This window comes from Panthera onca, chromosome B1 (genome assembly GCF_046562875.1).
Source record: "Panthera onca isolate mPanOnc1 chromosome B1, mPanOnc1 haplotype 2, whole genome shotgun sequence".
Lineage (NCBI taxonomy): Eukaryota > Metazoa > Chordata > Mammalia > Carnivora > Felidae > Panthera > Panthera onca.
In genome coordinates, this window is record NC_138342.1 from 65,078,431 (window position 1) to 65,102,578 (window position 24,148).

The 24,148-nt window shown below is 36.8% G+C and overlaps 1 protein-coding gene across 2 annotated transcripts in view; it reads right to left on the reverse strand.

Annotated features, from left to right (window-relative positions):
- Nucleotides 1–24,148, reverse strand: part of ANTXR2 (ANTXR cell adhesion molecule 2) — a 152,914-nt gene that overhangs the window by 40,634 nt on the left and 88,132 nt on the right. For both annotated transcript variants that reach the window (XM_078445993.2, XM_078445992.2), the window contains exons 13-16: nt 23,319–23,363; nt 22,375–22,467; nt 16,240–16,407; nt 15,594–15,674 (exon numbers count right to left, since the gene is read on the reverse strand). In XM_078445993.2, coding sequence (XP_078302119.1) covers nt 15,594–15,674; nt 16,240–16,407; nt 22,375–22,467; nt 23,319–23,363 — 387 coding nt within the window. The remainder of the gene's footprint in view (nt 1–15,593; nt 15,675–16,239; nt 16,408–22,374; nt 22,468–23,318; nt 23,364–24,148) is intronic.

Here is a 24,148-nt window from a genome sequence, read left to right on the forward strand (position 1 = left end):
TCTGTAATATGGGAATAATATGACACCCAACTCTTAGGACTGTGAGGAACTGAATATACAGAACATACGTAAAACATAATACGCAGTCAATGACAGTTAGCTAATTTGAGTTCTGAATCTATCCTATGAAAGATTTCCTCCTTCCTGAAATTAAGAGCACCCTCAACAAGTACAAAGCACTGTCACCCCCATTAGATACATAAACACCGCACATATATATGCATATGTACACATGAACACACACATGCATTTTTATCTATCGGTATTACAAGCCTGAGCCTTGGTAATATCAAGAAAAATATCTGAAGCCAGGAATCTCCTTTTTTTGTAGCTAATAAACCTAAGTTGATATCCACCCAAGAACAACAACAACAAGAACAAAAGATAGGATTCCTATTGAAAAAGCGTTACTTTACCCAAGAAACCACTTGATGACTTGACAATCCACCACACCTTCTATATCAAAATTTATATACAAGTCTTTTTTTGTGACTCATGATGAAAGATTATATTCAAAGACAAAAACATTGAAAGCAAGGCTAAGCCATACAGGAAAACACAAATTATCTCTAGTCATGTCACAAATTTATTTGAGAACCTTCCAAGAGCCCAGTTCTAATGTTATTTATGTTACTGCCCAGCTCCAATCCTTTACTGGCTCCCCATGGACTATAAATTAAAATCTAAACCCTTGACACCTGCAGATTTTTGCTTGTCTCTCCAATAATTACTCGGTACAAAATAAATAGCTGAATACATAAAATAAATACTATTTCACTTTCACATTTTCCCCCTATTTACATTTAAAGCTAACATAAAAGGAAACATTGCTGCAAAGAATAAACATATGTCTCACAGCCAAATCTGGGATTTCAAATTTGCACACAATAATATTCAAGCCACTGATGACAACTTTCTACTGAAACTGAGTTCACAGTTATCAGAAGTAAAATATACATGTAGAAACTAAATGGATTTAGCGTGTCGCATATTTTCATTACAGACCTTTTTGGTTTTTTTTATTTTGTCCAAATGCATGAAGAACATGAGACATTAAGACCGAAATCATGTTCTTAAATTTCGAGCCTTGTGTGCTTTTTAAGGAGTTCTTCTGGAAGAATTGCAAGCCGTTTTTCAGACAAAATACAATGAATACAGTTTGCTGTGATTTCACATTGAAAAGTATCACAGAATAATAGCATAGATTTAATAGCGAAGGGAGATTAACCTGACAAATATGAATGGAACAGCCACAGGGGGAGAAAAACAAAGAGATTTTAAGAAGATGGCTTAGTCATTTTGAGGGTCAATTTCATTCCAAATTGAAGTCCAGCAGAGCAGGAAGCCCTACAAACATATAATCTGCAGCTTATTATTTAATAAATAAACACTTGAACCTCCTTTTGCCCACATGTGCTTAAGAGGAATCATCTTTCCTCCCCAGGTTTCATTTCTTTTTCCTCTTTCTTCCTTTCCTCTTTCTGCTCCTGATCCTCCCTCTTTCTATCTCAGCCCATAATCTGACATGTCGTCTTCAGTGAAGTATTTTGTATGCTGGTAACCAGTAAAGTAATATTATTCAGATTTACTGCTGATGCTATACCTAGGGATTTTATTTGGATTTATTGTTACTTGTCTATAATTCCTAACTGCCCTACAGTAACTGTCAAAAGGTGAAGGCCTGAATATTAACCCAGGGAAATGTTTGAAAGATGTAAATGAAAATATTTATGTAAGTCTCTCTCCTCTCCTCTCCTCTCCCCTCCTCTCCCCTCCCCTCTCTCCCCTTCTCTCCCCTCCCCTCTCTCCCCTTCTCTCCACTTCCCTCCCCTCCCCTCCTCTCCCCTCCTCTCCCCTCCTCTCCCCTCCCGTCCTAAACCTCTTATCTCATAAAAGAGCATCTGATGCCAAAGTATGAACAGTGTATTAAGGGCTAAGCTTCAGTATTAATAACTCAGATTTAAAACTCTTGGCAATTAATTAAGATTAATGACAGAAGTCATTCCCTTTTCTTCAATGTAGCAGTCCTTCCTATCTCTAATTTCTCATTCCTGTGACCACTCCACGCTCATTTCAGGCTGTGAAAACACAGGGTCCTAAAACTTTGTTCCTGTTATCTGTTGCCTTTTGTATCTGAGATTAACGAAGTAGACATTAGCAAATTTACAACCAACAGCTCAGACAGCTCTGCCCTACTTTAAGCGGTTAATGGAAAAGGAACTAATCTAGTTAAGAGCACAGGACTAGTTCATAAATCTGGATTCAGAGGATAGATAAAGACATCACACCTCTTCTGGAGAGTAGGAACTGAATTCAATCAGCAGCTCCCTTCTCTCTGTTTGCTGGGAAGAGCCAGCATTTCTATAAACTGAACTCAGAGGCTAGCATAAGCCACATACAGCCCTGCAGAAAGATGATTATGGAAGAGATTGACATTAATGTATGATTTCACTGGGACAAATACAGGCTTCACAAGAATCCCAATCACTGAAAACTCTTCTTGGATCAAATATGAAACAAAGATTAAATCTGTTTTAGAAAAAAATAAGCAGAATGCAGCTGCAAGCAACAAAATAATAAACGTATCTTGATAAAGAGAATTAATAAAAATTACAAGCCTTCATCTATTCAGAATTCCACCTAAAAGGAAAAGATTGTGTCATGCTTTTATTACTCAGAAAATGTTTAATAGATTTAATTATAAAAGTTAATCATCCAAAATGATAAATCTTAACACCATATAAATAACATTTTTATGTATCAGCATCCTCAGCTATATCTTTATAAGAAATAATTCAAATTTATCAAATTTCCTAACTGCTCTGTGTCTTGATTTTTGTAGTCCCATAGTCTCAGGGGAAAAATCATGAACCTAAAATCATAAGTCGTGATAATAAAAGCTTTGAAATTGTACAAAGTCAAAATGATGCGTCTCTCAAGAGTCACTAGAGTCTAATGCATATATTCCTCAACAGCTCATCTTTATTTTTCATCAATTATAATAGAACTAAGAGACATTAATACACACAGTTCTGTTCAATATCTTGTGCACATTATAGTGAAATATTGTGATTTGTTGGCACAGGACTTCCTATCCAGAATGAGAAACTTAAAGTCTTGACTGTGCTCACTGCATTGGTGGGAATCATGAAGTCAGCTGGGCCTCAGCTGAGATACATCAGGTGAGGGGCAGAGATGAACAGACTGAAAAGTTATACGGTAATTATAATTTGAAAGCCATACATAAAGAATACAGTAGAAATCCAGGTGAACACAGATGATGTGGTGACAAGAGAACATTCAAGAGGAAATTCATATAAGCTCTCAGAGATGTGCAAGTAGAATTTAGGAGAGAGGAAGGAACCGACTAAAAATGATGTACTTAATGATGACAGCAAAGCAGTGAAAGTCCATGTGATCTCTAGAGAAGAGTGAGATGTGAGAATACCAGGAGACCAAAGGTTAAACCTGAGAAACCAATAAAAGTTAGGAGGAAGGAGAAGAGAGAAAAATGAAAGATGTAGAGAAAGAAATCAGAGAATAAACACTCTTAACTCTAGAGCTTTCATCTCTACACTATATATATAGATGTCCTATTTGAATTCTTCATTGAAATATGTTTTACAGATTTACTTTGTTAGGCAAGTAAGATATGATTTGATATATAATATGATATCAGTGTGTATAATTGCAAAACCATATATTCCTGTGTGTGTATAGCCAATTCTCATTAGGGTAGATCTTAATGCTATTTGAATAAAATTTATTGAATTCATTATAAACTCTTTGTTAAGATATCATTAGTGTCAGGAAATGGCTCTAATAGAAGAATTTATTGTAAGCAGGAAACAGTGCTTGATTTTAGAAAAAAAAAAAAAAAATCTAATTTTGACCCAAAACCAAAATGTGCTTACTACTGGAGAAGACTCTAAAATATAAATAGAATATATATTATTTTCACTACATTAACCTGCTTGCTAAGAAACATTACGGGAATCTAAAGTTTAGGAAATTAGATGCATTCCTTTTTTCCACAGTCTTAAATGAAAAGAGCTCTCTAGGAGAAAGATACGAGGTATATCAGAGAATAAAATCTCTTTGAAATGGGAACAAGTTTGTAAAAACCATCCCAATCTCATTAATTAAAAATAAAGCAAAAAGAAAAATAAACAAGAAATTTCTCATAACCCTTTGGAATAAAAGAATTTTTAAGCCAAAGTCATACAATGGTAAACAAATGTCTACTGGTATTCTTAAACAACTTCTTGCAGAGTTTGAAAAGTAAATCATCTTTATTTTATACTTCAAAATTATATAAGTTTTAAGTTTTTCAAGTGTTAGAGGTTGTGATTTGATTCAGGGCAGAATTAAGGGAAAATACAAAGATTATGTGAAGTAATTTTAAAAAGGACTTACTTAGAGATTAGAAGGGTATATTATAAAAATACTAGTATTTTATTTAGAAATAAAAATGAAAGATATTTAGCAAGAAAAGACATTCCTTAAAAGTATATACATTTGAAAAAAACTGTAGAGCAGATCAACGAAACCAAGAGTTGGTTTTTTGAAAAAATAAACAAACTTGACAAACCTCTAGCCAGGCTTCTCAAAAAGAAAAGGGAGATGACCCAAATAGATAAAATCATGAATGAAAATGGAATGATTACAACCAATCCATCAGAGATACAAACAATTATCAGGGAATACTATGAAAAATTATATGCCAGCAAATTGGACAACCTGGAAGAAATGGACAAATTTCTAAACACCCACACTCTTCCAAAACTCAATCAGGAGGAAATAGAAAGCTTGAACAGACCCATAACCAGCGAAGAAATTGAATCGGTTATCAAAAATCTCCCAACAAATAAGAGTCCAGGACCAGATGGCTTCCCAGGGGAGTTCTACCAGACGTTTAAAGCAGAGATAATACCTATCCTTCTCAAGCTATTCCAAGAAATAGAAAGGGAAGGAAAACTTCCAGACTCATTCTATGAAGCCAGTATTACTTTGATTCCTAAACCAGACAGAGACCCAGTAAAAAAAGAGAACTACAGGCCAATATCCCTGATGAATATGGATGCAAAAATTCTTAATAAGATACTAGCAAATCGAATTCAACAGCATATAAAAAGAATTATTCACCATGATCAAGTGGGATTCATTCCTGGGATGCAGGGCTGGTTCAACATTCGCAAATCGATCAACGTGATACATCACATTAACAAAAAAAAAGAGAAGAACCATATGATCCTGTCAATCGATGCAGAAAAGGCCTTTGACAAAATCCAGCACCCTTTCTTAATAAAAACCCTTGAGAAAGTCGGGATAGAAGGAACATACTTAAACATCATAAAGGCCACTTATGAAAAGCCCACAGCTAACATCATCCTCAACGGGGAAAAACTGAGAGCTTTTTCCCTGAGATCAGGAACACGACAGGGATGCCCACTGTCACCGCTGCTGTTTAATATAATGCTGGAAGTTCTAGCATCAGCAATCAGACAACAAAAGGAAATCAAAGGCATCAAAATTGGCAAAGATGAAGTCAAGCTTTCGCTTTTTGCAGATGACATGATATTATACATGGAAAATCCGATAGACTCCACCAAAAGTCTGCTAGAACTGATACATGAATTCAGCAAAGTTGCAGGATACAAAATCAATGTGCACAAATCAGTTGCATTCTTATACACTAACAATGAAGCAACAGAAAGACAAATGAAGAAACTGATCCCATTCACAATTGCACCAAGAAGCATAAAATACCTAGGAATAAATCTAACCAAAGATGTAAAAGATCTGTATGCTGAAAACTATAGAAAGCTTATGCAGGTAATTGAAGAAGATATAAAGAAATGGAAAGACATTCCCTGCTCATGGATTGGAAGAATAAATATTGTCAAAATGTCAATACTACCCAAAGCTATCTACACATTCAATGCAATCCCAATCAAAATTGCACCAGCATTCTTCTCGAAACTAGAACAAGCAATCCTAAAATTCATATGGAACCACAAAAGGCCCCGAATAGCCAAAGTAATTTTGAAGAAGAAGACCAAAGCAGGAGGCATCACAATCCCAGACTTTAGCCTCTACTACAAAGCTGTCATCATCAAGACAGCATGGTATTGGCATAAAAACAGACCCATAGACCAATGGAATAGAATAGAAACCCCAGAACTAGACCCACAAACGTATGGCCAACTCATCTTTGACAAAGCAGGAAAGAACATCCAATGGAAAAAAGACAGTCTCTTTAACAAATGGTGCTGGGAGAACTGGACAGCAACATGCAGAAGGTTGAAAGTAGACCACTTTCTCACACCATTCACAAAAATAAACTCAAAATGGATAAAGGACCTGAATGTGAGACAGGAAACCATCAAAACTTTAGAGGAGAAAGCAGGAAAAGACCTCTCTGACCTCAGCCGTAGCAATCTCTTACTCGGCGCATCCCCAAAGGCAAGGGAATTAAAAGCAAAAGTGAATTACTGGGACCTTATGAAGATAAAAAGCTTCTGCACAGCAAAGGAATCAACCAACAAAACTAAAAGGCAACCAACGGAATGGGAAAAGATATTTGCAAATGACACATCGGACAAAGGGCTAGTATCCAAAATCTATAAAGAGCTCATCAAACTCCACACCCGAAAAACAAATAACCCAGTGAAGAAATGGGCAGAAAACATGAATAGACACTTCTCTAAAGAAGACATCCGGATGGCCAACAGGCACATGAAAAGATGTTCAACGTCGCTCCTTATCAGGGAAATACAAATCAAAACCACACTCAGATACCACCTCACGCCAGTCAGAGTGGCCAAAATGAAGAAATCAGGAGACTATAGATGCTGGAGAGGATGTGGAGAAACAGGAACCCTCTTGCACTGTTGGTGGGAATGCAAATTGGTGCAGCCGCTCTGGAAAGCAGTGTGGAGGTTCCTCAGAAAATTAAAAATAGACCTACCCTATGACCCAGCAGTAGCACTGCTAGGAATTTACCCAAGGGATACAGGAGTACTGATGCATAGGGGCACTTGTACCCCAATGTTTATAGCAGCACTCTCAACAATAGCCAAATTATGGAAAGAGCCTAAATGTCCATCAACTGATGAATGGATAAAGAAATTGTGGTTTATATACACAATGGAATACTACGTGGCAATGAGAAAAAATGAAATATGGCCTTTTGTAGCAACGTGGATGGAACTGGAGAGTGTGATGCTAAGTGAAATAAGCCATACAGAGAAAGACAGATACCATATGGTTTCACTCTTATGTGGATCCTGAGAAACATAACAGAAACCCATGGGGGAGGGGAAGGAAAAAAAAAAAAAAAAAAAAAAAGAGGTTAGAGTGGGAGAGAGCCAAAGCATTAGAGACTGTTAAAAACTGAGAACAAACTGAGGGTTGATGGGGGGTGGGAGGGAGGGCAGGGTGGGAGGGAGGGAAGGGTGGGTGATGGGTATTGAGGAGGGCACCTTTTGGGATGAGCACTGGGTGTTGTATGGAAACCAATTTGACAGTAAATTTCATATATTAAAAAAAAAAAAAAAGTATATACATTTGTATAATGTGTTAATACAAATTCCTTTTTAAGAATAAGGGAGGGGCGCCTGGGTGGCTCAGTCGGTTGGGCTGCCGACTTTGGCTCAGGTCGTGATCTCGCTGTCCGTGAGTTCGAGCCCCGCGTGGGGCTCTGTGCTGACGGCTCAGAGCCTGGAGCCTGTTTCAGATTCTGTGTCTCCCTCTCGCTGACCCTCCCCTGTTCATGCTCTGTCTCAAAAATAAATAAAACGTTAAAAAAAAAAAAAAAAGAATAAGGGAACTATAAAAGCTTCCTACTCAAGCCAATTTCCTTAACTGATTTATGAAGCTCTCCTTAAACTAAACTTATAAATTGGGGCTCTGGTAGACATAAAGGCACCATCGTAATGTGCTTTGGTAAAATAATAAACTGTCTACAAAAATGATGCACTTCCCCCCACCCCTTGGACTGTGTCCTTTGAGCTCTAAATTGAAAACTTAATATTTAATATATGCAGAATAATATACATTTTTGTAAATCATTAGGAATTATATGATTTAGTTAAATATACTTAATCTTCTGCAATTAAAATTATTAAAAGGCCATACATAAAGTACTCAAAACGGTAAAAAAGAGAAGTTAAAAATTATATCTGTGCTGACATTTCTGCTCCCAGCTGGATGATTGAATTGATGTCCTCAAGATGTTCAACAGCAATGCTGTATATTAAGCCTAAGAAAATAATGTATTTAGCCCTAGACAACTGACATTAACTCTTGGTATTTTTAAAGTATTGTTTTAGTGTGCCAAGGCTCACGGATGATGAAAAAAAAAAAAGTTTATTTCTAAAATCAGCACATTGCTTTGGAAGGACGGTATTCATGCTAATATAATAATTTTTGCCTCTTGATAATCAAAAACTTGTTGATCAATTTTAACCAAAAAAATCTCTCTACCTAAACTTATTTATAATTTGATACATAAAATATGTATGAGGCCACTAAATACAAATTATGCCTGGTTTGGGGGGTTAAAAAGCCAAGTAAGTATCTAGATTTTATTTATACTTTGTTTGAAAAAATAAATCTTCCTGTATAATTTAAATCATTACATTTCACATATTCTATATTTCACTTTAGAGAACTAAACTGAAGTCAACACTTTTGTCAGCTTATACACATAATTAAGAGATAGTTTTATTTAAGCTAAGAAATGGTATCCAAAAAAGCACTCTATTTCATGAAATTGTTATTTTCTACTTAAACAAGCATTAGCTGATGTCATACACACAGAGAAAATATGTTCTATAGGTATACACACAAAAATATTTACAGTAAACACACACACACATATATACACTTACTCAGTGGGATTGTAGTAATAATGGCAGGTCTATCTTGTGTTATTCTAGTAAAAATTTATCTTTCAAATGTATATAAACCAAGTAAATTATTTCTACTAGTTTAAACGGGTCATTTTAGGTATTTTCAGAATGCCCTAAAATATTAAGACAAGAGATAATAAGAATGAAAGACACTGGTGATAACAAAGAGGGTAGAAAAATCTGATGGTTTTCTTTCCCAGCGATATCACATCATAATTAGTTTAAAGGATCACGTAAAATTTCAGACCTTACAAAGATAAAGGTAATTATCTGAGTTTTAAAATATCTCAATATTTTTCTGAGTTAAGAATTCAAAAAAAGAAAAGATCTGGAAGTACCATGGGCATTTTTTTTAATATGAAATTTATTGTCAAATTGGTTTCCATACAACACCCAGTGCTCATCCCAACAGGTGCCCTCCTCAATGCCCCAGGGGCATTTTTGTGTATAGTATGGACTTAATGACTCAGGCTAAAATAAAGGGTTTTCTTATAGCACTTAAAATTGATTGCAAAGTCCAGCTATATGACACAAAATATTAAGATGGAACCTAAAAACTAAGTGTAAAAATGCAGTCATTAGCTGCATACTTCCAAGCACTGAAAACATTTGAAATTTCAAATCATGTGAGTGAAGGCTTCAATCTGTTCATAAACACCCACAAGTGGTCTACATTTTGCAAATGTGATGAGGAACTTAAAGGCAGTGTGACACAAAATCTCTGCTACCAAAATGGTATTCAGTCTGAAGATGAAGTGACTTAATAATAGCACTGAGCACTGGGGGATTTGTAAGCATGATGGACTTCACAGCGATCCTCAGGAGGTTAGGATCATTGAAGAAGCTGCCATTGAAGACAGTGAGGCCGGTTTGTTTTGAACTTGAGAATGCAGATGCAGGACAGGCAGAGGAGTGAACGTAAATCTAGAACTAGAGATATAAACATCAGAGGTCCAGCCTTAATCTTTTGCCATTGAGGTTATCAGGTTTCTCTGGTGCCTTTTAAAAAATTTTTTTAACATTTATTTATTTTTGAGACAGAGAGAGACAGAGCATGAACAGGGGAGGGGCAGAGAGAGAGGGAGACACAGACTCTGAAACAGGCTCCAGGCTCTGAGCAGTCAGCACAGAGCCCCACTCGGCGCTAGAACTCAAAGACCGCGAGATCATGACCTGAGCCGAAGTCAGACGCTCAACCAACCGAGCCACCCAGGCGCCCCTCTCTGGTGCCTTTTAAATGAGCCTGTGCTATCTATGTTCTCAGGGATTCTTTTTCCCTGCAGATTTTTTTTTTTTTTAATTGGAGGACTGACATTGGCTTCTGTCAAAATGGACTTTGTCTTTTAAAGCAGCTACCATCAATCATCTCAAAAACTGAAAATTATATCTGTACGATTAATAAAAGTCCTCTCAGCATAAATTTAGCTTAATTGGAAACTCACTACACACTTCTGTTGCTTATTTCACTACTGACTGATGAAAACTTTGCCACAGTCTAACAGGTCTCCCTAGGCCATTGTTCCCTGGCTATTCCCACTCCAAAGGATACCTCTGAGTTAGCACCTTTTCTTTATCTCAGAGTAGCCTTGCAGGTATTTCCTCAGGTGAGGGAGCCTAAACTTTATTAATAATAACAGTTTACATTACCATAAAATATTATCTTACTGTACCTTGGAGCTTTATTTGTCACACTAATGTTTAAACCAATTCTAATTATGTCACATGAGTGTGTGCACAACTGAGCTTTTGCAATACTGCCACTGAAAAGTATACACGTTCTTGAATTTTTCTCTGGCTAAATCTAGGTGGGAGAGCAGAAAAACCCCTCAGAAAGAAAAATGTTTCCTTGAACATGCACTTCTTACTTTTGACTTACAATTGTATTTTTACTATCCAACTACAGGCATTAAGTAAAGTCTTTTATAAATAGGAAATTAAAGCGAATAGAATTTTCTCATTTTTGTTTTGCTAAAAATTTACATCCATCTGAAAAAAATCTAATTTCATTTCACCCCAAGTAGTAAAAAGCCGCATGACAGAAGTTTAAAAGCAAAGAGTGGATGCGCTTTATGGGTGTTACTATTACCAGGGTTCTTCTATTGCAGCGTATAAATTTATGTCTGCTTACTGGTGAACGAGGGATTGCGGTCTGAAGGTTAACATAACCTCCATCACAGCCAAGAAGCTCCTTGGAGATTTAATTGGTTTGTGGAACAACTCCAAAACTAGTGCCGCGCTTTCTTCGCCTTTCTGTTTCTCCAACTCTCACTTTTCAAATGAAAAAGGAGAACGCGTGGTAATGCATCATTTATAAATTACCTTGTTATTGCAAAAACAAAACACCGCTTTGAAAACCAAACAAACTCCTGCTGCGGACTCCAGCATGTTTGATGGAGGCCCTTCAAAAGAGTCCATGGCTTAATGGAGGTTGTTTATGTGGAGACTTCAATCTGTACCTGCTGTCCCCCGTCACTCCCTGGAAACTTGGCGGCAGATGTTGCAGCGTTAAGTTGTCTCTGAAGTGGCTTTCTGTCCTCGTCTCCCCACCGCAACGGAGTCAAACTGCATTAGATCTCTTTATTTGTGCCTAAGGCAAGTTTGGGAGCGCAGCTGTGTCCACCCCCACTCCTACCTTTGGTGTTTCAGGCCTCCAGGCAGCGAGTGTGAGACCAAAATGGTTCTGCCGCTCTCAACTACCTCCGCTGACAATCCGGCCGCTCGCTGCGGGCTGGGGAGGCCGCTGCCGCTGCTGCAAACAGATGTCGGCGACAACCTGCTAGCTTACACCTGGACGCGCGGCCCTAACCTCGCGCGCCGCGCGCTGAAACATTCATGACTCAGAGGAGTTGCAGCCACAATCAAAGCCCGTGCCTGGTCTGTGCGCCGCGCGCGGACCCCGCCACCTCCGCAGGAGCTGGCGGCGCGGAAAGCGAGCGGGAACGAGGGACGGGGCCAGAGATTTCTCGCGCCGCTTTGATACTTTATGCCTGAACTTCAATTACTTGATCAAGGACTTCAATTCAGCAGTGAATTCTTCTGCAAATGAGCCCGGTGCGACCCCGGAGCCATAAAAGGAGAACATTTGGCTTGAAATTCAGCGTGACGGGACTTGCAGAGTAAATGTGCTTGACTCCGGGTTTAGTTCTACGTACGCTGATTTGTTTATTAAACTAAACTCTCAAGAGGCAGAATCTGCAGTAAACAACTTATAAATAAATGACAAGATTGTTTTCCAAGGTGGAAAACGTGCTGTTGACTAGGCATTGGTTCTGTTATTTTGGAACCATCAGCCACAACCTGAAAACAATTGTTTTATTGTCTCCCAAGCAGCGCTAACTTTGTTTTGCCTTTTTTTTTTTTTTTAAGAAAGACTATTATTTCCTTTAAAAGTCACAGATGAGAAACCATTCTTGCTTATTCCTTGACAATATGAAACAAACTATCCATTTCCAACTAGACAATTTTTCCAAAAGTCTTCTTAATTTCTACAACGTACAAATTGCCCATATATACACACATGCCTCGTATGACATTGTACAAATACTTCTAAGAAGTATAATCAAAGGTAAACACGCATAAGATTTTATGAGCACAGGAAAATAACAAAATTAGTGGCAAATTTTTTCACCAATTTGTATGTTGATAAGAAAATTTCTTTTAAAAAGATTGTCCTTGACTAGCTAATAACATTTTTCCAATGCATTATTTGATATGCAAACGGTTTTTGTGGGAATCAATATATCTACGCTGATACAATACTATTTACCAATTCCCTATTATTTAATGGGAAAAATTAATGGGAAAATAGATTTTTGAAATAAAAGTAATAAACAGTTCGGAAGGACAATGATTGTCTTTACTGTATACATGTGTGCTGTGCACACACATGTATCAAACCTTTCATGAGTACTTTGAGTAGTCTGAGTTTAATTAGGTACTGATTGGCTTCAGGGGAGTAAAGTTGAAGATAGGATTTTACCCATCCACATGCTACAGCATCCAGTCACTAGTAAGTATGGTTTTAAGCTATCAAAAAAAACCTCCCAAGACTAATTTACTCCTTCAATGATTCTATTCTGGCCTACTTGGAGTATTCAACATGAAGAATAGCCAGAGGAGTGGAGGCCTCTGCCATTTAAATATCTTAATCTCCTAAATTTAAAATTTTCTCTACTCCATGTAATCCTGGGGGACAAACCATGTCTACATGCACTGAATTGGTGAAAATTGTACAGTTCAGTCCATTTAGCTTTTGAGGGCTTAACTAGCCATAGTAAGTAGAAGGTAATGGTGAGCCAGTCTGCTTCTCATGAATAAATAAAGCCTTACCAAAGCAAATCATCCCATTTTAATATCCTACACCAAATGTACATCAAAATTAGCAGTGCAAAATATGCTCCATATCCTAATTCTATTTCTGCCTCTAGGTCATTTTCTTACTAGGTGAATCACTTTTATTTCTAAAATGAAAGATACTCTAAAGGTTAAAAGGTACTGGAACTTGAGAAATATTGTTGCTCTCTTTTTTAAAATCAAATTTGTGGGATGTTGGAATGTCCATACAGATTATTGCCATGGTGCCATGCAATCATGATTTCATGTAAACAATTAAATATTATTTTCTGGATAATATTATTTGACTTGGAGTTAAGAAAGCAAGAGATGGGGCGCCTGGGTGGCTCAGTCGGTTAAGCATCCGACTTTGGCTCAGGTCATGATCTCACAGTCCGTGAGTTAGAGCCCTGCGTCAGACTCTGTGCTGACAGCTCAGAGCCTGGAGCCTGTTTCAGATTCTGTGTCTCCCTCTCTCTCTGCCCCTCCCCTATTCATGCTCTGTCTCTCTCTGTCTCAAAAATAAATAAACGTTAAAAAAAATTTAAAAAAAAAGAAAGCAAGAGAGAGTGTGCATACTCAAGGAAATGGACTGAACATATCTGAAGAGTAGTAAGTATGGTGGGGAGAGGACATGGGTAACAAGAGAACAAGACAGGACATTTGGGGTCAAAAGATGTACAAGTATTTCAGTTATTGTACAGTCTTTTATAAAGTTGACCCAACATGTACTATGATTATGTATGCCTTATGATTGGTGTAGATTTTTTGGCACAAATATCACAGAGTCACATGGTTGGCCTTGTCAATAACAATATTTACTGTGCTCAATCTCAAAAGATTTCTTCTCTTCTATTCCCAACCTATCATTCTGGTTTCAATCCCTAACCCTCAGACTAGTAATCCACGAATCACTGTGCTCTTGGCTGCCTCAGAGACTTTGTTCCTGATGTTTCATCCATGGAAAAGCTCATTCCACCTAACTCCACCTGTTGAAATCCTATTCATATTTAAAGATAGAAGACCTATATTTTTGAAGAAGCATTCCCAAATTCCTGCAGAAAGAGTTCATCTCTCTTCCTTCTGTACACTCAAGAGTACTTGATAACTACCTATACTGTGGCTCAGATCACCTTCTGGAATAAATATTTCTTTCCTAGCTGTCTTGTTTCCCAGACAAGTTTTAGGTTTCTTAAGGGCGAAGGCTACAGTTTGTATCTACCCCTCTCTAGTACCTGATGTCATTACTAAGGCACATATATAATTCAAAAACTATTGAATTAAATCAGAATTAGTAGAAATGATGAAAGACAAAACTAAATTTTAATCATAAGAGTGAAAAGAATATATACAGTATTGGCAAGAATGTTAGAACCACTGCCTGCTTTTGTCAGCTAATACATCTTTAGTGCTATCAAAATACCCAACACTTTTACAGGTGAAAATTATTAAACAAATGAATTAATGTCTAATCTGGGGAACAGAAAACTAAGAAGATGCACAACAATGATTTTAAGACACACACAGTGAAAGGCTGGCATATTAAAGAGTAAATAGAGTTTACTTTCTATTAACTACAGTGGTCTGGAAATGAACAAGGTTGTTCCATAAACCACCTGCTTCACTCTACCTATGGTCCAAGCAAAGGGTAAATGATCTGTTGAGAAGTCTCAAACTGTATTTCCTAAATAGTTGAGCTCAGAGGTTTTTAAAATGACCCCCATTTTCCTAGAAGTAAAATTTTAAGGATTTAGATGTTTTTGTATGTTAAGCACCAAGCTAAAATATATAACACTAAACATAACTTAATTTGGCACTGTAAAATAAATATTAGTGTCATTAATCATTCATCTTAAAAAAAATAGCCTATCAAACCTGAATGAACCTAAAGTCCTCTGAAGTTGATGTGAATGAAGTTCACCTATGTTCCCTGGGCCTCTCTGCTGGTAGATGCTAGAGAAAGGATCCTCAGTCTGTCCTAGTCTGGTAGGACATATGTCTGCTACTAGTCCTCAGTCTGTCCTTCCCACCTTGCAAAACCTCAGAATGTGATGTCGTCCAAGTCAAAGGCTGAAGCAACGAGTGTGCATATGAAAGTATGTGTACAATAGGCCATAATTTTTACATACTACTTGAGAAGGGACTTGTGTTGAGCCTTGACTTGCAAATATAGTGCAACAATAGAAAATAATTTATTAAGCACCCTACGTAATAGGAACTTGTGTAAGACGATGATTCCTTCCTCAAGTGTGATGAGGGCTTTAAATTCTTTTTGATCATTATTTCCCTACCTTCATTATACGGATCCAAGCACTCCTCTCTTTCCTAACATCCCCACATACAAACCTCATCTCCTTCCTGAGGCCGCATCAAGGAAACCCGGTCATACTGCCGCCGTAACAAAGCCCAGAGTGCATCAAGACGACCCTAAAGGGAAACATGATTTGTAAATTCTTAGTGGACGTATTCAACCTCTACTTACTAAATAAACGAACAGTTAACAATGAAGAAGGTAAAGTCTTAGTCTCTCTCTCCTTTCTTTACTAAATTAAACAAATAATAACAAAAATGGAGGTTCTTGGGGCGCCTGGGTGGCTCAGTCGGTTAAGCGTCCGACTTCGGCTCAGGTAATGATCTCTCAGTCTGTGAGTTCGAGCCCCGCGTCAGGCTCTGTGCTGACAGCTCAGAGCCTGGAGCCTGTTTCGGATTCTGTGTCTCCCTCTCTCTGACCCTCCCCCATTCATGCTCTGTCTCAAAAATAAATAAACGTTAAAAAAAATAAATAAACGTTAAAAAAAATTTAAAAAAAATTAAAAAAATGGAGGTTCTTATTGCCGAGAAAGCATTCAGTTGTTAGAATGTATGATGAATGTCTGCTACTTGATGTACCTTGGTCCTCCTTCAGACAGTTGGGAGCTTGGGGGAGCTGAAGAAGTCACATTTTCTCTAGTTACGGTTTCTCAGTTAAATCACACAAAATTTAAACAACTACCTTAATTGGTGTGTACCACTTTGTCTGAGGAGGCTGGTACGTGGGTTTGGGACGAGGTGGTCTAGGCCTGACAGGTTCCTCAACTTCTTCAGGAATCCTCACCACAGCATTTTTGGCTTTCTCTAGCCTCGCGCCTTCTTCAGTAGATCCTTTATCACCCCAACGGACCTTCAAAACAATGGGGAAATACTTGTATCAGACATATAGTGTCCTAGAAGAACAACCTCTTATTTAGTAGATGGTCTTTTGGCTCACCATCTTGGAGTAAAGAGATGAGTAGTATACTAACTCTGAATTTCTCCTCTTCTGAGACTATATTAGGTATGTTCCTCTTCTAGCTAAATACGTACCCATATGTACTGATGGCACTGGGGGAAAGAGATGATGATGACAATTCACATTTACTGAATGGCTACCATGTGCCAATTTGCATTTAATCCATACAAGAATGCAATGGAATAGACAGTATAGGTACTATATTCTTTTCCTTCCAGATGAGGAAGCTGAGGCACAGAAAGGTTAAGTGATATGTCCAAAGTCACACAGCTAGCAAGTGGCAGGGCAGGGATTTGAACATAAGCAGTCTGAAATAAGTACCTTTCAAATAGGTTTGAATTTTACAAATATAATTTACATGTATTTTACAACTTTGTAAAAAACTTTGTATTTTATACAAAGGAGTAAGTTGTTCCTTCCAAAATTCTCATCAAGTTTGCCTAAATCAAAAAGTATGATATTAACATTTAGACTTTAGAAATAAAATAATTATATGTCTGACTATGGCTCAGCTCATAATCTCCCAGTCCGTGGGTTCAAGCCCTGTGTTGGGCTCTGTGCTGACAGCTCAGAGCCTGGAGCCTGCTTCAGAATCTGTGTCTCCCTCTCTCTCTGCCCCTTCCCAGCTCACACACTGTCTCTCTCCCTCTCTTCCTCTCAAAAATAAATAAAAACATTTTTTAAAAAGTCTCTTAAAAAATATTTGTACATGTAAAATCATTATATACGATTTTTCTTTAATTTGTAAAACTTGACTTTGTAAAGTAGCTTTTAGTCTTTAGTTCTGATGCTCATTTGGGTATGGTTATTTGACAGGTCAATTCTTCATTGAGAGGAAGGCAAATCTGAAAAGACTGCTTTGAAAGGAAAAATTCAGAGGCACCAGAGAATTCCACAAATTTTAGGGTATTTCCTTCTCTGAAAACTCTAGACATTGAAAAACTATAGGGTCAAATGATTAGTTTCTTTATTCTTCAATGAATAAGAATTAAGAGCTAAATCTGAGCTAAACTTTACCACCATATAGGTATGGGAATAGGATGTGACTCCTGGGGAAAGATTGTCCAACCAGGAGCAGTGGAGAAGTCCTACAAAAAGCAAGGACATTAACAAAGACGATAAGGATAAGATAAGTGAAGGTCTAAAAAGAAATATGAAGCCTTGTACAGAGCACACTGATTCACCAGAGTTAAATGATTTCTACAAAGGAAAAAAAAAAATTAGGCACTTTTTAAAGCATTTTAATGACCTGAGTTAGTGGGTAGGGATACAGATGATTACTGTTCACAGGAAGAACTATTCATGGCTTTTCGATAAGGCTTACTTAGATGTTTTTACCTTTTTTACTACAATTTTAGAACAGGCTTTCAACTTCAAGTAGACCCTGCTGAGTCATTAAAATGTATCTGTATCTTTCAGTGTGATCAGTGGTACTAGAATGTTCTTTATGAGGTTGTTAAAATTGTTTTAAACACCATTAAACCTTTAGAGCTAGGTAGTTGGTTTTCTTTCCAGAGAAATGACCTTCTCTTTCAAATCACAGTGTCTTCATCTAGATAAACTAAAACTTATGAAATCTTTAAATATAGCTAAACTGAGCTAAAAAAACAAAAACAAAACAAAACAAAACCCTCTAAAACCAGGATATTATTCTGGCAGTTGTGAAGTATCAATTTTAAGGGAAAAAAAAAAAAAAAGAAAACAAAAAAATATACACAGTTAAGTAAACAAATGAATGTCATAACTCAGAAAAGTAATTCAAACTAAAAATGTAAGTAGATAAAGGTTAGATCTATTCAGAACTTATAGATTTAACATACACAGCTCTCCAGGCTTGCTTTCACAGTTGGTATCTTACAGGTAATGGTAATCATATTCTCCAATTATCACTGGCACCATTCTCAGATAAAGAACATGAAGAAGGTTGTTGAACTGGAGTTCTGACTCAATGTATTTCTAGACACTCAACTATTAAAAGACTATATTCTGTGAAGTAGAGTTGCTGAGGTCTAAAGGAAATTCATTAGTTGAATCCTTAGTTCCTAAAGTAACTGTTCCTTCATCGTCACCATCATCACAAAGAACAAAACAAATAATTCCCATTCAATTTCAAAGTCTAAAATTAGGAAATACTTCATAGATTTTTCCTAAAACTCTCCAAGCAATTACAGGCATAACCTCAGAGATATGGCGCATTTGGCTCCACACCTCCACAATAAAGCAAATAGTGTAATAAATGAGTCAAATGAATTTTTTGGCTTCCCAGTGCATATAAATGTTATGTTTACACTGTCCTGTAGTCTATTAAGTGTGCAATAACATTATGGCTAAAAAAGCAATGTATGTACCTTAAGTAAAAATATTTTATTGCTAAAAGCTTCTAACCGTCATCTTAACTTTTAGCAAGTGGTAATCACTGATTATAGATCATCGGAACAAATACAATAATAATGAAAAAGTTTGAAATATTGCAAGAATTTACCAAGACATAACCCAAAGACATAAAGTGAGCAAATGCTGTTGGGAAAATGATGCTGACAGACTTGCTCAATGCAGGGTTACCACAAACCTTCTGTTTCTAAAAAACAACACGGTATCTGTGAAGTACAATAAAGCAAAGTGCAATAAAACAAGGTATGCCAGCAAATATATATACATTTAGTTGTATAAATTTTAATATTTTAGTTTAACCACTTTAAGATAGTCAAAAAAGGATTTAAAAAAACACACACAAATAAATTGCCAAAGGGAACTTTAGCAGAATTAATATACCTGGCTTTTTTACTATGGAAAAAAAAAAAGTGCAAGCTTGATAGCTAAATCCTTCCAACTCTACTTGGCTTTCATAATAAACAATAAAATTCCATAATTGCCAGAGTATATTTGGATGACTAGGAGGTTGTATCATAAAGGAGCAATTTTAGAATTGAGAAAAGAAACAAAAACAGTTTCACGCTGAATTGGCAGAAACACACATTTGAAGTCATTAGGTATTGTGGATCAGTTGTGCTAACAGCTGTTATTAACATCAGCTCAGTTCCAGCGTTCTGCAAATTGCCATTACCGTAACATTTAAATATTTAATTTAAAGGAAGGGTAAGAAAAAAAAATCTATGTAAAATCCCTATCCTGCCTTAAAATAACATTAGTTATGAAGATTTGTTCTGTAATTCAGATGTGCACATAACTTCTAGAATTCCATTTATTTTTCCTAGTTAGAGGTATTTTTTTAAGGAAAATACTTTCCAGGCTTAAATAGGCATGGTTTTAAAACAGATTAAATTTTCTATTTTCCCTAAGTTTAAATAAGATCAGGTTTGAGAAAGTTTCATGGTGTTTAATTCTTGATTCAATTTTTATTGTGTATTTTTATGTATTGTTTCCCTTTTGTAATGTTCACATTTCCTTTCTCATTTTTTCTCATTCCCATTTCCATCCCTATACCCTATTTACCCTATGTATGGAATACCCTATATACCTACATACCCTATGTATGGAATACCCTATACAATGTAGCCAAAATTGTCCAAAGCTAAAATGCACCCCAATCATTAAAAGTGGGTCCTTTTCATAAGTTTTCTTAAACTGAAAAGGACAGGCAATATCGTTTCACATATTAAGAGTTAATAACTCTTAGAACTTGAAATGTGAGTTACTCAAGAACGTGCATGAGCCTTTGGCTTTCTTGATCACAAACCAATATTATTCCTTTGAACTCAGGACCCCTTCAGGAGCTCATGTGTATGCTTTTTTTTCCCCTTTAGAAAGAGATCTCAATCTTTGGTACACTGGAATATTGGACTCACAAAAATCTGGCATAATTCCTCGTTTTTTCAGCAAGAACATTATTCAGTTAAGGCTCACTTACTAGCATATCCGTATTTCACGGTCATGTGGTATTTTATATGTGTGGATTTCAAAATAGAATTAAATGTATTATTTTGACTCTGAAGTAGTGCACGCTCATTATCAAATGAGTTAGGAAAAATAGGGAAATACATAGCACAAACTGAAAACCACTCCATCCAGAGAAATCTACTAACATTTTGTAGTATGTCTTGTCAAAACATTTTTCCCCTTGCTCACATTTTTTTACACACACATTTTGGAATGAGGTGAAATAAGCTAGAAATAAGTTGAGATAGACAATATTAGGATATCCAGAGGTAACTATTTTATCTCCAAGTTTATTTTTCATATACATTAGATGACATAGTCTATTCTTTCCCCACCCCTCCAAGCCTTGAATGACACAACAAAAGTAAGCAGAAGGAAATGTTCCTGGTTCTGTGACAGGCAACAAAAGCTAGCATAGCCACGTTCTTGTGGACTGTTTGATATTCTCAATCACTCACAAGAAAACACATACGCACTATCTCCTCCAAAAGACAAACTTAATGACTTCCCGCATCTCCTTTTTCCATGGCTTATTAGCAATGACGTACCTGTCTCAGTGGATATTTCAGCAATAAAGTGGAATGCTTTTATGGAAAGTGTGCATTACTTTAACATCTAATGTGGTCAAGAAAGTGAGAATCACTATCAGATGGCTTGAGTAACCACTTCTTTGGACGAATACTGAAATTTATTCTGAAAAGGGGAAACCCTCCTAGGGAATCTGAATTTTATAGAAAAGTATAAAAAGAGAAAACTGCAACCGTTGTGAGGTTGTTTACTAATTGGCTTACTGGTTTTTGCTGGCAGTGACACGACAAGGCAGATACGGTGGTAGGAGATACACAATAATTGCAGAGCACATAAAAACTCCTTCTTATCAAGAAGTAAAGTTAAAAGGTAACTAATAAGGAAGATATGCCAGGATCTGTGTTTCATAATAAAGTCAGCCTATCAATGACAAAATTCCTCCAACTGTTCCTTGAGGTGGGATGCTGACCTGTCTACACTGTTGCTAAGGGCTCAGTGCTGGCAATAATGGCTTATTATTAATTAAGCTATCACCTTGAGAACTATTTCTGTGGTGGCAAGAAGACCACATTTCATTTTGAAGATATAATATTAAAGTTCAATTTGAGCCAGTCTAAAAGTTCAATACATTCTGTAAGTGATATTTAAAATTAACTATGATGGGGGTGCCTACGTGGTTCATTCGGTTAAGCATCAGGCTCTTGATTTCAGCTCAGGTCATGATCTCATGGGTTCTGAGTTCGAGCTTCCATGTCAGGCTCTGTGCTGACCATACAGAGCCTGTTTGGGATTCCCTCTCCCTCTCTCTCTCTCTCTCTCCATCTCTCTCTGCCCTTCCCCCACTCATGCTCATTTGCACTTGCTCATGGGTGCACCCTGTCTGTTTCTGTCTCTCAAAATAAATATGTAAACTTTAAAAAAATAAAGTTAATTACAATTGTTCATAAGTGGTAACTAAAAGCTGTTTAAAAAAAAAAAAGCCTAAATGTGCTTCCTTACATGTGATAAGGTCATACCCATACCACTGAATATTTTAACATTTTTATCTCTAAACAGTACGTAACTATTGGGTCTTTTCAAAGAAAAGCATTGTTGCAACTTTAAGTGGCTGGCTTCTACAAAGTTGATGCTGTCTGCAGTAATTTTTTCCAAAATAGTGAGAAAAACCCTAACTTTGTTTTGCCCTTTAGAGTTCAAACATCTTATCAATGCGATGCTTTGACTAAATGAAGTCAGTTCTTCTTGAATGGTTTTGAAATGGCCAGGATGATCCCATAGAAAAAAAAAATTATATCCAAAAAAGAGCCAGTGTTAAATAAAATTGGACGGTATTATTAAATTGTGAAAAGCACAGTTTCCATGGTTTAATAGTTCTAGAATTACATGTTCAGATTAGCAGCTTCTGGGTTTTTTTTCTTTTTTAAAGATACCAACCTCCATTCTTTTAATTCCTCCAACCCCTCGGCCACCGTAGTAGGAAGCGTCCACCGTGGGCCATTTCTTGGTGGGCAGAGGTTCTTCTTCTTCCTGGGTAGATACAAGTTTTTAAACACGGGTTTAATTAATTTCTTAAAATACTGTTCCATCAGAACTAACTCACATTTAAACGTTTCTTCCAAATAATGCCACTGACATGAAAGAAATGTGGTAACAATTATGTAGAGGGCATGAGGATGTACTTATGCTTACATGCATAAATTTCAAGTGGAATTCTACAGAATACAAGGACTCCTGCCCTTCCAATTTTAGGAATCTCCCTTATTTCACCAGATCACCAGAAGTTGCTCCCTAACTATGAGCATCATTTATTTTTCCAGTTCTATACATCACTTCATATTTAAAAAGACACTAACTTTAGAACAGCATTTCAATAATCATTTAAAATATCAACATACATGTTGAAGTTAAACTGCAAAATTTGTACTAAAAAGATAGGCAGTTGCAAAGTTTTGAAAATGCACTACACCACTACCTTCCATATTTCATGATACTAACTCAATTTTGGCTAACAAAGAATGGAATATAAAAGTAAGAATCATCTTGAAGAAAGGAATAGCATCTTTAAACCGTCAGCTTGGATCTTACAACTTTTTATGAGTAACATCCGGACTATTGATGTATTGACATAAAAAGAAAAGTAAGTTTCTATGCACTATTGATCCTCATGGCCAGGCTATATTTGTCATTTTTTGAAGGTTCTATTCCTCAAGCACATGAAAGAAGTCATAAGAAGATGAAAAATAACAATGAATTTTCATAAATTCAAAAGTCAATGACAGGTATCACAGTTGTCTAACAACAAAGTAAATGATCATATTTGGGGATAGTATCTGAATACAGAAAAAAATATCCACATCACTTATTAAGCACTGATTTACCACTTTCGGTGCAGGAGGTGGTGGTGGAGGAGGATCCTTGATAACCTGTCCAAAAAAAAAAAAAATCAAATGTAAAAACTTTGGTGGCATAGGAGACGGCAAAGATGTATATAAATAACTAGATTAAATAACATAACGTGGTAGTGCTAATGAAATATTGGTAGTGCCGTGTGATCCTTGCTTCTCCATGTATATGCCTCTCCCTTCGAATACAGGCTTGCCTGTAACTAGCTTCTGACTGACTAGCATGAAGTAGAAGTGCTACCACGTGACTTCTGCAGTTAGGTCAAAAGAAGCTTTTCCACTCCCCTCTTCCTTGGGACACGCACTCTGCAGGAAGCCTGCTGTTATGTCGGAAGTCTATCCTGAGACCATCAGACCAGGAGGAGGCCCAGGATAACCTTATGGAAAGGTTGGGTAATGAGAGAAGTGCCTGGCCAACCATCCCAGCTGAAGTGCCAAGCATGGCTCTCTCAGACCTGGAGGTCTGTTGAGCTTTCAGAAGACTCCAGTCCAGCTGCCACCAGACCGCAATCACATGAGAGAACCCCAGAGTAAGAATCTCCTAGCCTGAGCCAGTTTCCACAGAACTTGTCGCTTGAAGACACTAGGTTGTGGAGTGGTTTGTTAAGCAGCACTAGATAAAAAGCACCTAACGATCTACAAAACTCCTTCATATGCATTCATTCCTTTTAGCTTTAGGCCATAGAATTATTAGTAGCTTCATTTTTCAGGTGAAAAACAAGAGCAAAAATTGTCAAATACCTTGTACAAAGTTTCACTGAATGGTTCTTCTAATGTCAAAATGCAACCACTTTTCACTAGATTAC